The sequence below is a fragment of the Equus caballus genome, chromosome 11, assembly GCF_041296265.1.
Source record: "Equus caballus isolate H_3958 breed thoroughbred chromosome 11, TB-T2T, whole genome shotgun sequence".
Taxonomy (NCBI): Eukaryota; Metazoa; Chordata; class Mammalia; order Perissodactyla; family Equidae; genus Equus; species Equus caballus.
In genome coordinates, this window is record NC_091694.1 from 41,265,344 (window position 1) to 41,278,192 (window position 12,849).

Here is a 12,849-nt window from a genome sequence, read left to right on the forward strand (position 1 = left end):
ACATTAGTAGGAACATTCACTCTAACCCAGGAGTCAGTTTTCCTTACTCATCCCTAAAACACGAGGAGCTGATTAATCAAAATATTTTGGTTCATAAGGAACAGTTAAAGAAACTAAAAAAAAGGAAAGAAAAAGTGACACTAAGGTTTTAACAGCATTTTGTGAGAAAATTTCTCTAAGAAACGTGAGCTCAGCTTGCTGAAATGGTGGAAAACAAACATCATTAACTAGTAGTGCAACAATATTGCAGTACACAACATACCACTATACTTATAGAAAAGGAGAGACTCATTTGATTTTCCAAAATACAACAGCAGGAATGGAACGAAGACACCGAAAATGCAATGGGAAGGAGATGGGATTCAATCCCTGATTAATCTTACCGGTGCCATGCGTATCGCCGGGTGTGCTCCACAACCCTGCACCGCTTTATGAAGTGTTTCACCAAACATATTTCGAAGTTCAACTGAGTGACAATATACGGCATCGATCTTAGGCCACCAATCCAGTGCAGACTGGAGGAAAACAGAGACCATAAGAAAGGAAAAGTACAAATTGGCATGAGTTATATGCTCTGGTTATCAGCGTAGTTTTATGTTTTACCTTTTTGTGAGAAACTTTCTAAGACCATGCAAACACACACCATGATTTCCAAAGTCTTCAAATAATATCTTTAATTCAAACACTAAACCATACATGTATTTTAAAACATAATAATGAACACGAGACAAACTGCCCATTGCAAGAGCATGAGAGACTGTCTTTTCTCACTGATAAGTTAGTGAATCTGAAAAACAAAGAGTCTTTAGAAAGCTAATTCTGCAGCCAATCTTTTTCTTTTGTTTAAGTTTAATGTTTTATACATTTCAGAAACATATGCATATATGGTATATATTTTCCCAGATAAGAATGCTATTATCAAAGCTTTAAAAGAGATTAGTGGTTCAACACAATGGCAAACCATTTACTCATATGCCTACAAACAATGATAATTACAACATAAAATTAGTAAATGAGATAAAGCTATTAGTAAACCTATAATCTTAAACTGATAAGCAATGACAGCACAATATGTGAAAAGATCAATGATCACCACAAAGACAAACTGATCATAGCTAAATATTTTTTAAAGGTAATTATTTTATGTAAATATTTTTCTATTTCAGTTTAACTTGGTTAGCTTTGATTCTACTTTGTAGGGCCTATTTTATTTGAAAGTGTTTCTTTAACTTTTACTTCAAAACTAGTTTATTATACTATGAAAATTGACAAATATGAAAATCAGTGAAACTATAAACTCTGTCTACCAGTTAATATAAAAATGAATGGATGAATTTCCACTACCTATGGAGAGTATGGAAGGAATGGGATGACCTAAAAATACATGCTTGCAGTTTGTAATACTCCTATAGGAAACACCTGACAGAACAATCGACCTAGTAGACAAGGGTGATTTAACAGCTTCACGTCCTATTCCCAGGATCCTTCTTATTCAAAACTAAGCTGGTTAAATTCTCAACATGTAATTTCTTCACCCATAATTCTCAGAATATTTTGAGTAGTATGATATTATATGTATTATAATATATTACCTTATAAGTATTATAAGTATTATATTACTTTAACCCCAAAATTTGGATTATGAACTCTATTTACTGGATGGCAAATTATACAACCAATTTACAATATATAATTCAAATAGTGAATTCCCTTTAGGAAGGGACTCCAAAGCTGTGAGTGAAAAAATACATTTTTGGGGATAGTATGGTTGTTTCTGCTTTTCCCTCAACTCTTACTTTACTTAAGCTAATTCCTAGTAAATAATCAAGTTTCAGTTTGGTTATATAATGGGTTATTTTTAAACTCTGATCAATCTGGTCATCTGACTTGCCCAAGCAATCAATACAGCTTGATTTCCATGTATTTACTAACTTATACAGCCTATGGTAAACACTTAAAGTAACAGAGGCTGAAAAGTCACAAAATCCATTAAGATAATTGTCCTCCTCACTCTACTGACTCCATAATATCTTGTCAGAAACTGACCAATAACTAAAGAGATACGCATCTCATTATAACATCCTATCCAAATTATTACATCATTTTGATAGCTGTTGAAATGATATCATGGTACCAGACATACCCTATAAAATAACTTGATTTTAACTTAAGATTCAGTGATTTTGAGAACTGCCATTGTTTATAATCATTTTAAAGTAAAAGTTAAAGATACACTTTAAAATAAATTAACCACTAAAAACTAGACATCATGTAGTTGGTAAAAATTTTAGTGTTTTGAGCAGTTACTAAATGTGTACTTTCTGAAACTAATCAATTAAAGTAGACATTATTTTTTTCCTTGAAAATACTAAGTTTCTTGCCAAATGGCAATACTTTTACAATATGAGCAAACCATGTGGAAATTCTTCAAGAGATTGCTTAAATAAATTTTCAAATGTCTTCGAAATAATTTCTTCAACCAAAACCTGTCAGTGGAAAGAGATAATCTCATTCTCAATATGTGAACTATCCATAAGTAAACTGCCAAAAAATTGCCATAAATGATAAACTACCATAGGGAAAAAACAGAATACTAAGTACTACACCAGCTATAGCACGTTCCACTGATGGCTAAGATATTTGGTTCATATACGTGTACATTATTTCTTTAATTTCCCAATTACGACAACATTTCTAATCTAACCAACGGAAGCTTATAAAGATTAAGTACATAATATAGATCTTATAACTATAATTCATCTCTTACAGTAAGCCATAATAAAAAAGGTGACAGTACTATGAGTACCATTTTAGAACCTGACAAAAGCTTACATTATAATAAAATTCAAATAGTAAATAGACTTTCCGATTTCTTAAGAACAAACAGTGGAATATTTTAGATCTAAATAGTGTATTTAGAACTATGTTTCACAAAAGCAAAACAAAACTGAAAATGCCACTATTACTTATACATAAATTCTCACAAACACATCAGTAAAACTTTTATCTTATTTGAGAATGTAGCAATTTAAAGAAATCTGTGAACTGGCTTAAAGAACCATGGAAGAAGAGAACTTATGAGGTGTATTGAACCAAGAATCATTTAAAATGAAATCTTACACTATGAATGAACTTAAGATTAGGAGTCCAAATATCTAAGAAAAATTTCATTGATTTCAAGACAAAATATTTCCATAATAACTGTCTTCGGTGAGACGCTATAATAATCAGTTCCATAAATTTGCATATATACTTTATAAATAGTCCTTTTCAGTCAGAAAGTACTTCAGATTCAACATCTATTAGCCTCAAACCAAAGGAAAAAAAAAACCCTAACAAGAAACAGTTTATCAAGCAATCTATAATGATAAAGTATCATTATCTAAAGTATAACTTTAAAAGATACTTTATAGACTCAAATTTATGGTCCTTTTCAAGCTATAAATTGAAAGGTTACTGATGCTTAATATTTTAAAAATTAGTCATAGATTTCTATAAACTAGATTTCATATTGACATGACCTCTGATACAGACAGACTCCACCTTCACACATGCAGTACTCATCAGAGGAGAGAAGGATGCACAACCACTTCACCATATACACTGAGGCATGCATGAAGTACCACTCCAGACATGCTGTAAACCCACAAAGGAGCAGCTCAGCCACTTACAGCAGTGCCAAGTCCATGCTTGAAAGTGCTCTATATATTCAATTGTAGACAAAAATATTTCACAATTAAAGTAACTAACCACAAAGTATCAGAAAAGTATATATTTTATAAATTGGATTTATAAATTGGATTTATTAAATACAAGGTTTAAGCATTTATGTAAAACCATCCACTCTAGTAAATGGAATGTTTTTAGTATTATAAGCTAAAGGAGAAAAAAGTAATGATATATTACTTCTGAATTACACATACGCCTGAGGAGGGAATAGTATTTAATGTTACTTCTAACTATAAGTCAACTCACTGATACTCAATTGAGGGAGCTATCATTTCCTCAGGCATTTTCAGTTGTTCTTAATATCTGGGGGTGGGAGGAAGGAAGTGGCACAAATGGTACTTAATGAAGTGAGGACCAGGAATGCTAAATGTCCTGCAACGCACAAGGCAGTCTTGTGCAACAAAGAACTGTCTTGCCCCAAGTGCTACTAGCACCCCATTGAGAGAAATTAAATGTGTCACTAAATAGCTTTATTAATGGTTATTTTTTCTCCTGCAGGAACGGATAAAAGAAACTGTGGGCAGAATTTGGTTTAATTCAACACATCCAAGGCAAACAAAGGTGGGAAGGTATTTTTAACTCACCAGAGACATACTCTCAAAATGGAATTTGATTATAAAGAGGACAAATATGCCTAAGTTATAATAATTAAAGCCCTTTTTAAGGGAGGAAGCAGGAAAAAGATGACCAATTTACATATAAATGTGAATATCTATAAATGCATAAAAGTGGAGCTATGGTAAATAACACTTGAGAACCTTCAAATTAAGATTGTTCTTAACCAGAAGAACAGAATTTTTTAAATCCATGGTCCAAATCTGCTATGGTTTTGCTATCTTTCTACTTAATGTACTCATATCAGTCTTGAAGGTTTCACAAGTACCTTTTAATGAGTTCTCTTATTTTGTCTGATACACTTTTTTGTATCATGTGAACACATCTATTTAAGTGTGTTAGTATTTCATTTGTTTAAGGAAGACTAAAAAGTACAATCAAATACGATCTCACCATTTTTTAAAATGTATCATACTGGGCTACATTATAACTACTATTTCTAACTTAAATGGTAAGATGACAAGTCAGCATGTATCAGGTGCTGGGAAAGGACTAAGAATATTCAAATAATATGTGAGGAGCTTTAGGATGAAAATGTCAAATTCTATTTTCAGTGGCACTGTGCTCAAGGGCTTTTGATCCTAATAAAATATTTTAGGTTTAATCTTTCCAAAGGATCCTATTATTTCCACCTTCCTCAATAAGGGCCCTCAGGTCAAGACTGAATATGAAAAATATAACGGTATATCAGTTACCAGACATAACTACTTGTGAGAAATCTTCCTACATCATACGTCTAAGTTCAGAACCTTTTGTAAACTAAGAACGTCTTTCTTAAAAATAAATCAAAAAGAAGTAAGAAAAAAACAGAAAAAAAATTTTAAGTAATTTAGCAATACCTTTTGGACTTACATTGGTGATGATTCGATGGAGTGAATTTACCAGCACATAGTGAAACGTAGAAGGAGAATTCTGAGCCAGGCAGATCTACAGAGGAAAGAAACAGATAGTAAAGTATTCTACGAGAAAAATATTCAGTAGCACAAATGACGACAAAAGGAACAACAAATAAAGTTTTTAAAAAATAGAACAAATGTTTAAGGTCTTGAAATTAACATTAATATACAATATTGAGAAATACCAATAAAGGTGTAACATTCATCTTTCTGGTCTTTTCACATTTATAAAAGATCGACAGCATCAGTAAACATAATGGGATAAAAACCAATGCTCTTACCTTAAAGTGTTGGTTGTTGTGAGGGCTTATACGAAAGCAAGAAACAAGGCAGTCAATCATTAGATCCACGTCTGCAGGTTGACTGCCTCTTGAGAATGGTTTACTTGGATTAAAAAGCAGGTTCTATGAAAAATCACAAAAGAAAACAAAAGCCTTTAAACAGTTACGCAGTAATTTTTTTTTACTACTATTTGATAATATCAACACATCATGCACAGAGATGGCAATAACATTCAGTTGCCACCTGCACTAGTTGCCAGTTGCACTAATATTGTCACCCATCGGTCTGATAAATTCTTGCTATACCATATGTGGTTCCTTTCAGGACCTAATTTCTATATTATTTTAAAGCCAAGTCTGAATATTCATCCTAATTTAAGAAAACTGGTTACTTCTGTGTTTTCTCCATATTCTAAGCCACTTTATTTAGCCTGAGGAACATCCTAACAAGAAAAGCAGATCCTATGAACTTCCTGTCAAAGAAGACTCAGAACTTTAGTGTTAGGAACGATCTTGGACAACGAATGATCTAGTATAATACCTACACTAAAAGTTTTCATCTAATTTTCTTAAAGTTTGTAGTGAAGAAATAGGCATGTTACCTTAAGATCGACCACCATGGACTGAACTAGTAGGAAAATGACCGAGTTGTCTTCCCAGTTGATGTAAGTACTCGCTTTGCACAGCTTCACACAGGCAGTGGCGGCACTTTCAGTCAGCTGCCTGCTTCCTCCATGGCCAGCAAGCGCTTTCCGCAGACTGTCCAGAAACAACTTCTACAGAATTCAAATACAGCAGTAAGAGAACATACGAAGTTTCGGAGATTTCAGATTTATCTAATAAAGCAGGAAATTATCAGCCTATAAAAATTGCACTCTAAAAATATATAATGAATATTTGTGGGTTTTAGTTTCATAATTTAATTAGTTATCATTTACATGTTAGTCCAATCCCCAAAACCAGAATCTGTTCTTTACTTCCCTTGTTGAATTATTAAAGAAAAATAAGAAATAGTCTTTCTCAAATGGGGTAGTTGACTTCTCAACCCCAAATTCAGCTGATCATATTCTTTTTTTTATACTATCTTTAGTTTCTAAATATTACACTGTCTTGGTTATGGTCTATATCAAACACTTCATCTTTATCTAAAACTCCAGGCGACATTCAACCTTCAGCCTTCTAACTACGGATATACCTAAGGCTGTCCTATTGCTCTAAATTCTGTTCCTCACAAAAAGCTATCCATTCTTGTGATCTCAAGCCTCTTTGCAGCTCACTAAATTTCTCCCCTGGGGTTTTCTCCTAAATGAAAATCTCACATCTCCACTTAACATATATTCTCAAATATACATGTCAAAAGCTAAAGTCATCAAACAAGAACAGAACATACATTCTTCTCAAATATACATGGAACAATCTCCAGGATAGACTGTTAGGCCACAAAACAAACCTTAATAAATTTAAAGAGATTGAAATCATACAAAATATCTTTTCTGATCATAATGAAATGAAACTAGAAATCAAACAACAGAAGGAAAACTGGAAAATTCACAAATATGTGAAAATTAAACATCATCATTGGTCAAGGGAAAAAAAATCACAAAGGAAATTAAAAAATATCTTCAGACAAAGCAAAAAGTAAGCACAACATACCAAAACTTATGGAATGCAGTGAAAGCAATGCTAAGAAGAAAACTTATAGCTGGAAATGCTCACATTAAAAAAGAAGCAAGCTGTCAAATCAATAACCTAACTATATACCTTAAGGAATTAGAAAAATAAGAGCAAACTAAACCCAAAGCTAGCAGAAGGAAGAAAATAATAAGATTAGAGCAAAGATAAATGAAATAGAGTATAGAAAATAGGAGAAAAAAATCAACAAAATCAAAAGCTAGTTCTTTGAAAAGGTCAAGAAATTTCACAAACCTTTAGCTAGATTGACGAAGAAAAAGAGAAAGAAGATTCAGATTACTAAAAATCAGAAATGAAACTGAGGACATTACTACTGTTTTTACAGAAATAAAAAAGATTGTAAGATAACACAATGAAAAATTATATGCCAACAAATTGGATAACCTAGACAAAATGGGCAAATTCATAGAAACATACAACCTTCCAAAACTGACTCATTAAGAAATAGAAAATCTGATTAAACCTATAACTAATAAGAAAGTTAAATCAGTAATCAAAAACCTCCCAACAAAAAAAAAGCCCAGGACTGGATGGCTTCACTGGTGACATCTACCAAACATTTAAAGAAGAACTAATGCCAACCCTTCTCAAACTCTTCTAAAAATTAAAGAATAGGGAACACTTCCTAACTCATCGCATGAAGCCCACAATACACTAACACTAAAGCCAGACGAAAACACTACAAGAAAAAACTACAGACTAATATCCCTTAGGAATATTGATGAAAAACTCCCCAATAAGAAATAGCAAACCAAATTCAGCAGCATATTAAAAGGATTAAAGATCATGACCAAGTGGGATTTATTCCTAAAGCATAAGAATGGTTCAACGACAAAAATCAATGTAATACACCTCATTAGTAGAACGAAGGAAAAAACCTCATATCATCATCACAATTGATGCAGAAAAAGCATTTGACAAAATTCAACACCCTCTCATCATGAAAACACTGGATAAGCTAGGAATAGAAGAAAATTTCCTTAACAAGATAAAAGCCATATAAGAAACACCCACAGCTAATAACACACACTCAATGGTGAAAGACTGAAAGCTTTTCCCCTAACATTAGGAACAAGATAAGGACGCCTGCTTTTGCCACTTCTATTCAACATATTAGTGGAAGTTCTAGCCAGAACAATTAGGAAAAGAAAACGAAATAAGTCATCCAAATTGGAAAAGAAAAAGTAAAATTATCTCTGTTCTAAGATGATATGATTTTATATGTATAAAACCTTAAAGATAACACACACACACCTACACAAACCTATTAGAGTTAATAAACAAATTCAGCTAAGCTATAGGATTCAAAATCAACATACAAAAATCAGTTGCATTTCTATACATTAGCAATGAATAATACAAAAAGGAAATTAAAAAAACAATTCCACTTATGGTAGCATCAAAAAGAATAAAATACTTAAGAATTAACTTAACCAAGGTGGTGAAAGACTCATACAATGAAAACTACAAAACATTGCTGACAAAATTAAAGAGAACATAAATAAATGGAAACATATCCAATGTTCATGAATTGGAAGACTTACCATTGTTAAGATGACAATACTACTCCCAAAGCAATGTACAGATTCAATGCAATCCCTATCAAAACCCCAAGAGCATTTTTCGTCAAAATAGAAAAACCCATCCAAAAATTCATATGGTATTTCAAGTGACACAAAATAGGCAAAACAATCTTGAAAAAGAACAAAGTTGGAAGACTCACACTTCCTGATTTCAAAACTTACTACAAAGCTATAGTAATCAAAGCACTGTGGTACTGGTATAAGGACAGATATATTTGTTGTTAGTATCATCAAGTCAATTCTGACTCCTAGTCACCCTATGTACAGTGGACAGGAACCCTGCCTGGTCTTTATGCACCATCCTCTCATCTCCTGGTACTAAATCAGACAATGCTCTGCTGCCTTCATGGGGTTTTCATGGTCAGTTTTTTGGAAGTGGGCGGCCAAGTCCTTCTTCCTAGTCTGTCTTAGTCTGGAAGCTCTGCTGAAACCTGCCCACCATGGGTGACCCTGCTCGTATTTGAAATACCTGTGTTATAGCTTTCAGTATCACAACAACATGCAGCCACCACAGTATGACAACCAACAGGAAAACAAACCTGGGCCATAATGATGACAGCACTGAATCTTAACCTCTAGACCACCAGGGCTGGCTGGACAGAGACCAATGGAATAGAACAGAAAGTCCAGAAAGAAATCCTTACATATACGATCAAATGATTTTCGACAAGGGTGCTAAGACCATCTAACGTAGAAGGGACTTTTTTTTTAAGAAAAGGTGCTTGGAAAACTGATATCCACATGCAAAAGAATGAAGTTGCATCATTCCCTTACCCTATATACAAAAATTAACTCAAATGAATAAAAAATCTAAACAGCTAAAACTAGAAAACTCCTAGAAGAGAACATAAGGGAAAATCTCTATGACATTGGATTTGGCAATGATTTTTTAGATATGATACCAAAAAAGCACAAGCAACAAAAGAAAAAATGGATAAACTGGATTTCTTCAAAATTAAAAACTTTTGTGTATCAAAGGACATTATCAAGAAGGTGAAATAGTCTACAGAATGGGAGAAAATATTTGCAAATCAAATATCTGAAAAGAGATTGATAGCCACAATATTTAAAGAACTCCTATGACTCAACAACAACAAAAAACCCAATTCAAAAATAGGCAAAGGACTTTAATAGACACTTCTCCAAAGAAGATATACAAATGGCCAATAAGCTTACAAAAAGATGTTCAACATCATTAGTCACTAGGGGAATGCAAATCAAAACCACAATGATACCAGTGGACACAAGAAATGTCTAGGAGATAAACAAAATGTGGTATTATACTACAATGGAATACTATTCGGCCATAATAAGGAGTGAAATTTTGACACATGCTACAAAACAGATGAACCCTGAAAACATGTTAAAGGAAATAAGCCAGTATAAGGACAAATGTATGATTCCACCTATATGGCAATTCACAAAGACAGAAAGTAACAGAGGTTACCAGGTCTGGGAAGAGGGGGCATGGGGAGTTGTTGTTTAATGGGTACAGAACTTCTGTTTAAGATGGTGAAAAAGTTCTGGAAATAGATAATGGTGATGGTTGCAAAACACTGTGAATGTATTCAATGCTATTGAATTGTACACTTAAAAATGGTTAAAAGGGTAATATTATTTTAACACAATATAACTAAGTAAATAAAATTTTAAAAGCTAAATTCATATTTCCTCTGAAATACCTCCCACTTTGGACTTCCCTTTCATCAGCCAAAAACACTACTTTGCACATTTCACCTCTAACCCTAAACTTTGGACTTTCCCTCAATGCCTAAAGAATAAAGTTTAAACTCAAAACTACTCATATCTGCCTCTTCATCTTCATTTCTTACCTCTGCCTGCATGAATCTTCCATTCCCCAGCTAACTAACTTCTCTGAACACACCTTCACACTTTAGCATCCATTTTCTTGATTACTCTAGTTTGAACAACACTTTTTCTCTTTCTCTCATCTAAATTCTATTCTTTTTTTTTTTTTTAAAGATTGGCACCTTAGCTAACAACTGTTGCCAATCTTCTTTCTTTCTTCTTCTTCTTTTTCTCCGCAAATCCCCCCAGTACATAGTTGTATATTTTAGTTGCGGGTCCTTCTAGTTGTGGCATGTGGGACGCCACCTCAGCATGGCTTGATGAACGGTGCCACATCTGCACCCAGGATACAAATCAGCGAAATCCTGGGCTGCCGAAGTGGAGCACATGAACTTAACCACTCGGCCATGGGGCCGGCCCCTAAATTCTATTCTTATTTCAAGTTCAACTAAAGTTCCACCCCTCTTCCATAAAACTTTCCTTACCATCCAAACTTTACCTGAATTCTTACAGCACATAAACCCTGTAGTAGTCTCCTAGTAAACAGGTACTCTTGATATAGAACTTTTCATCTACAAAGAGATAACTGGAAATTCTAGGAAGACAACAGTCTAAGCCATCCTTGACTCCCTCTCTCTCTCCCCTAACTCCTTTATTCCTTGGTTCCCATGTTTCCCTCTTGTTCCTGGAGATACAGCTATATATCTCAGCCTCTCTTGCAGTTAGATGTGGCCATGTGACTAAGTTCTACCCAGTGGAATGTGAATGAAAGTGATACATGCCATTTCCCAGCCTAGCATGCTTTCCTATGCTATCTTTTTCCTTTTTAGCTGGCAGAATGGAAACAATTTCCATAGTAGCCAGGTGTTGAAGATGGCAGAGTCTTTGCTGGCCAAGGTCCTAAGAAACCACAAAGAGGAGAGCTGTCCTAAAGAGCTGTTCAGTTCAGCTGCTCAGTACCATTTCATAAGTATAATGAAGTTCTACCGTGTTGAGTCACTATATTACCTACTCTAAATCAATAAAAATATACTACAATAATAATAATACAATAAAAATTATAAACTGGAAAAGAAAACCACTTTTCATCTACAGTCTGCAGTCTAGGATGGTGTAGATGAAAGCCTGATCCTACCTGCTTAGGGTTCTATTTGTTTGTTGTTTGTTCTTTCCTTGCTTTATAAAAAGAGCTAAGTGTGATTACCAATGCCTGGGAGGAGCTCTGCCACACTGCCCAAGTCTGCTGGATGCCTGAGGGAGCCTTGACAGCTAAACCAAGCATTCCCACAGCATTCCCACAAGGGACTATCTCAAGCCTCCTACAAGGCAGTTCTAAGTGCAGTTTTAAAGATTTACATTCAATTCTACGCCCTACAGAAACGATACACATTCTACTCTGACGACCACAGAACATTTTTTTAAATGAATATCACCATTTTCTAACCACAATGAAATTAAAAAAACAAAATATCACCAAGAAACTAATAATTTGGAAACTATAAAACATTCCTCTAAATCAAACACAGTATCATTAAGGGAAATTAGAGATTAGAAATTAATAAAATTGAGAATGCTTTACATGAAAGTCATGATTGCAGCTAAAAAGTAAAATTCAAAGCCTTCCAAATATTCCTAAAAATTTTTTTAAAAAATGAAAATAGATGAACTAAGCTATCACCTCGAAAAACAAACACAGAAAATAAAAGTTAAAATTAATGAAGTAGAACATTTAAGTGCTAGAAAATAAAAGTGAAAGGCTAGGTTTTAAAAGACCAATCAAATAGGTAAGCCCTAGTAAGTATGAATGAGAAAAAATGAGAAATGTTAGGAATGAGGAAAGAGTTATAAACATGGATATTGAAGAAAACAATTATAAGAGAATATAAAAATATTATAATCTATACATGTATTTCTATATTATAAGTGAAGTTTGTAGATATTATACATAACTCTGTGCTGGTAAAATTGAAAAATATATTTGCTAGAAAAATGAGTAACTAGACAATTTCATTAGCATCAAATAGTTATACACCTAAGTACATGCAAATACACCACAAAATTGATGAATTGTAGTAGGGCAGCCTTCTCAGTGATTATTAGAGAAACTATGTTTAACACTGACAGAAGTATCATTTAGTCTTCTCCGGTAAAAGAATGAAACTGAGGCGTTCTTTTAAATCTTTAATTAATGAGTAGTATCATTTGTTTTCCCTCCAAATAAACTTACGTACAAGTATGTCTCTG

The 12,849-nt window shown here is 33.4% G+C and overlaps 1 protein-coding gene across 23 annotated transcripts in view; it reads right to left on the reverse strand.

Annotated features, from left to right (window-relative positions):
• NF1 (neurofibromin 1) overlaps nt 1-12,849 on the reverse strand; it is a 240,382-nt gene that overhangs the window by 150,842 nt on the left and 76,691 nt on the right. For 12 of the 23 annotated variants that reach the window (XM_070226406.1, XM_070226404.1, XM_023653059.2 and 9 more), the window contains 4 exons: nt 6,124-6,297; nt 5,522-5,644; nt 5,197-5,271; nt 384-515 (listed from right to left, as the gene is read on the reverse strand). In XM_070226406.1, the coding sequence (XP_070082507.1) occupies nt 384-515; nt 5,197-5,271; nt 5,522-5,644; nt 6,124-6,297 (504 nt within the window). Of the gene's footprint in view, nt 1-383; nt 516-3,671; nt 3,702-5,196; nt 5,272-5,521; nt 5,645-6,123; nt 6,298-12,849 lie in introns of all 23 variants that reach the window. The other 11 variants (XM_070226411.1, XM_070226409.1, XM_070226402.1 and 8 more) reach the window with 1 other exon arrangement.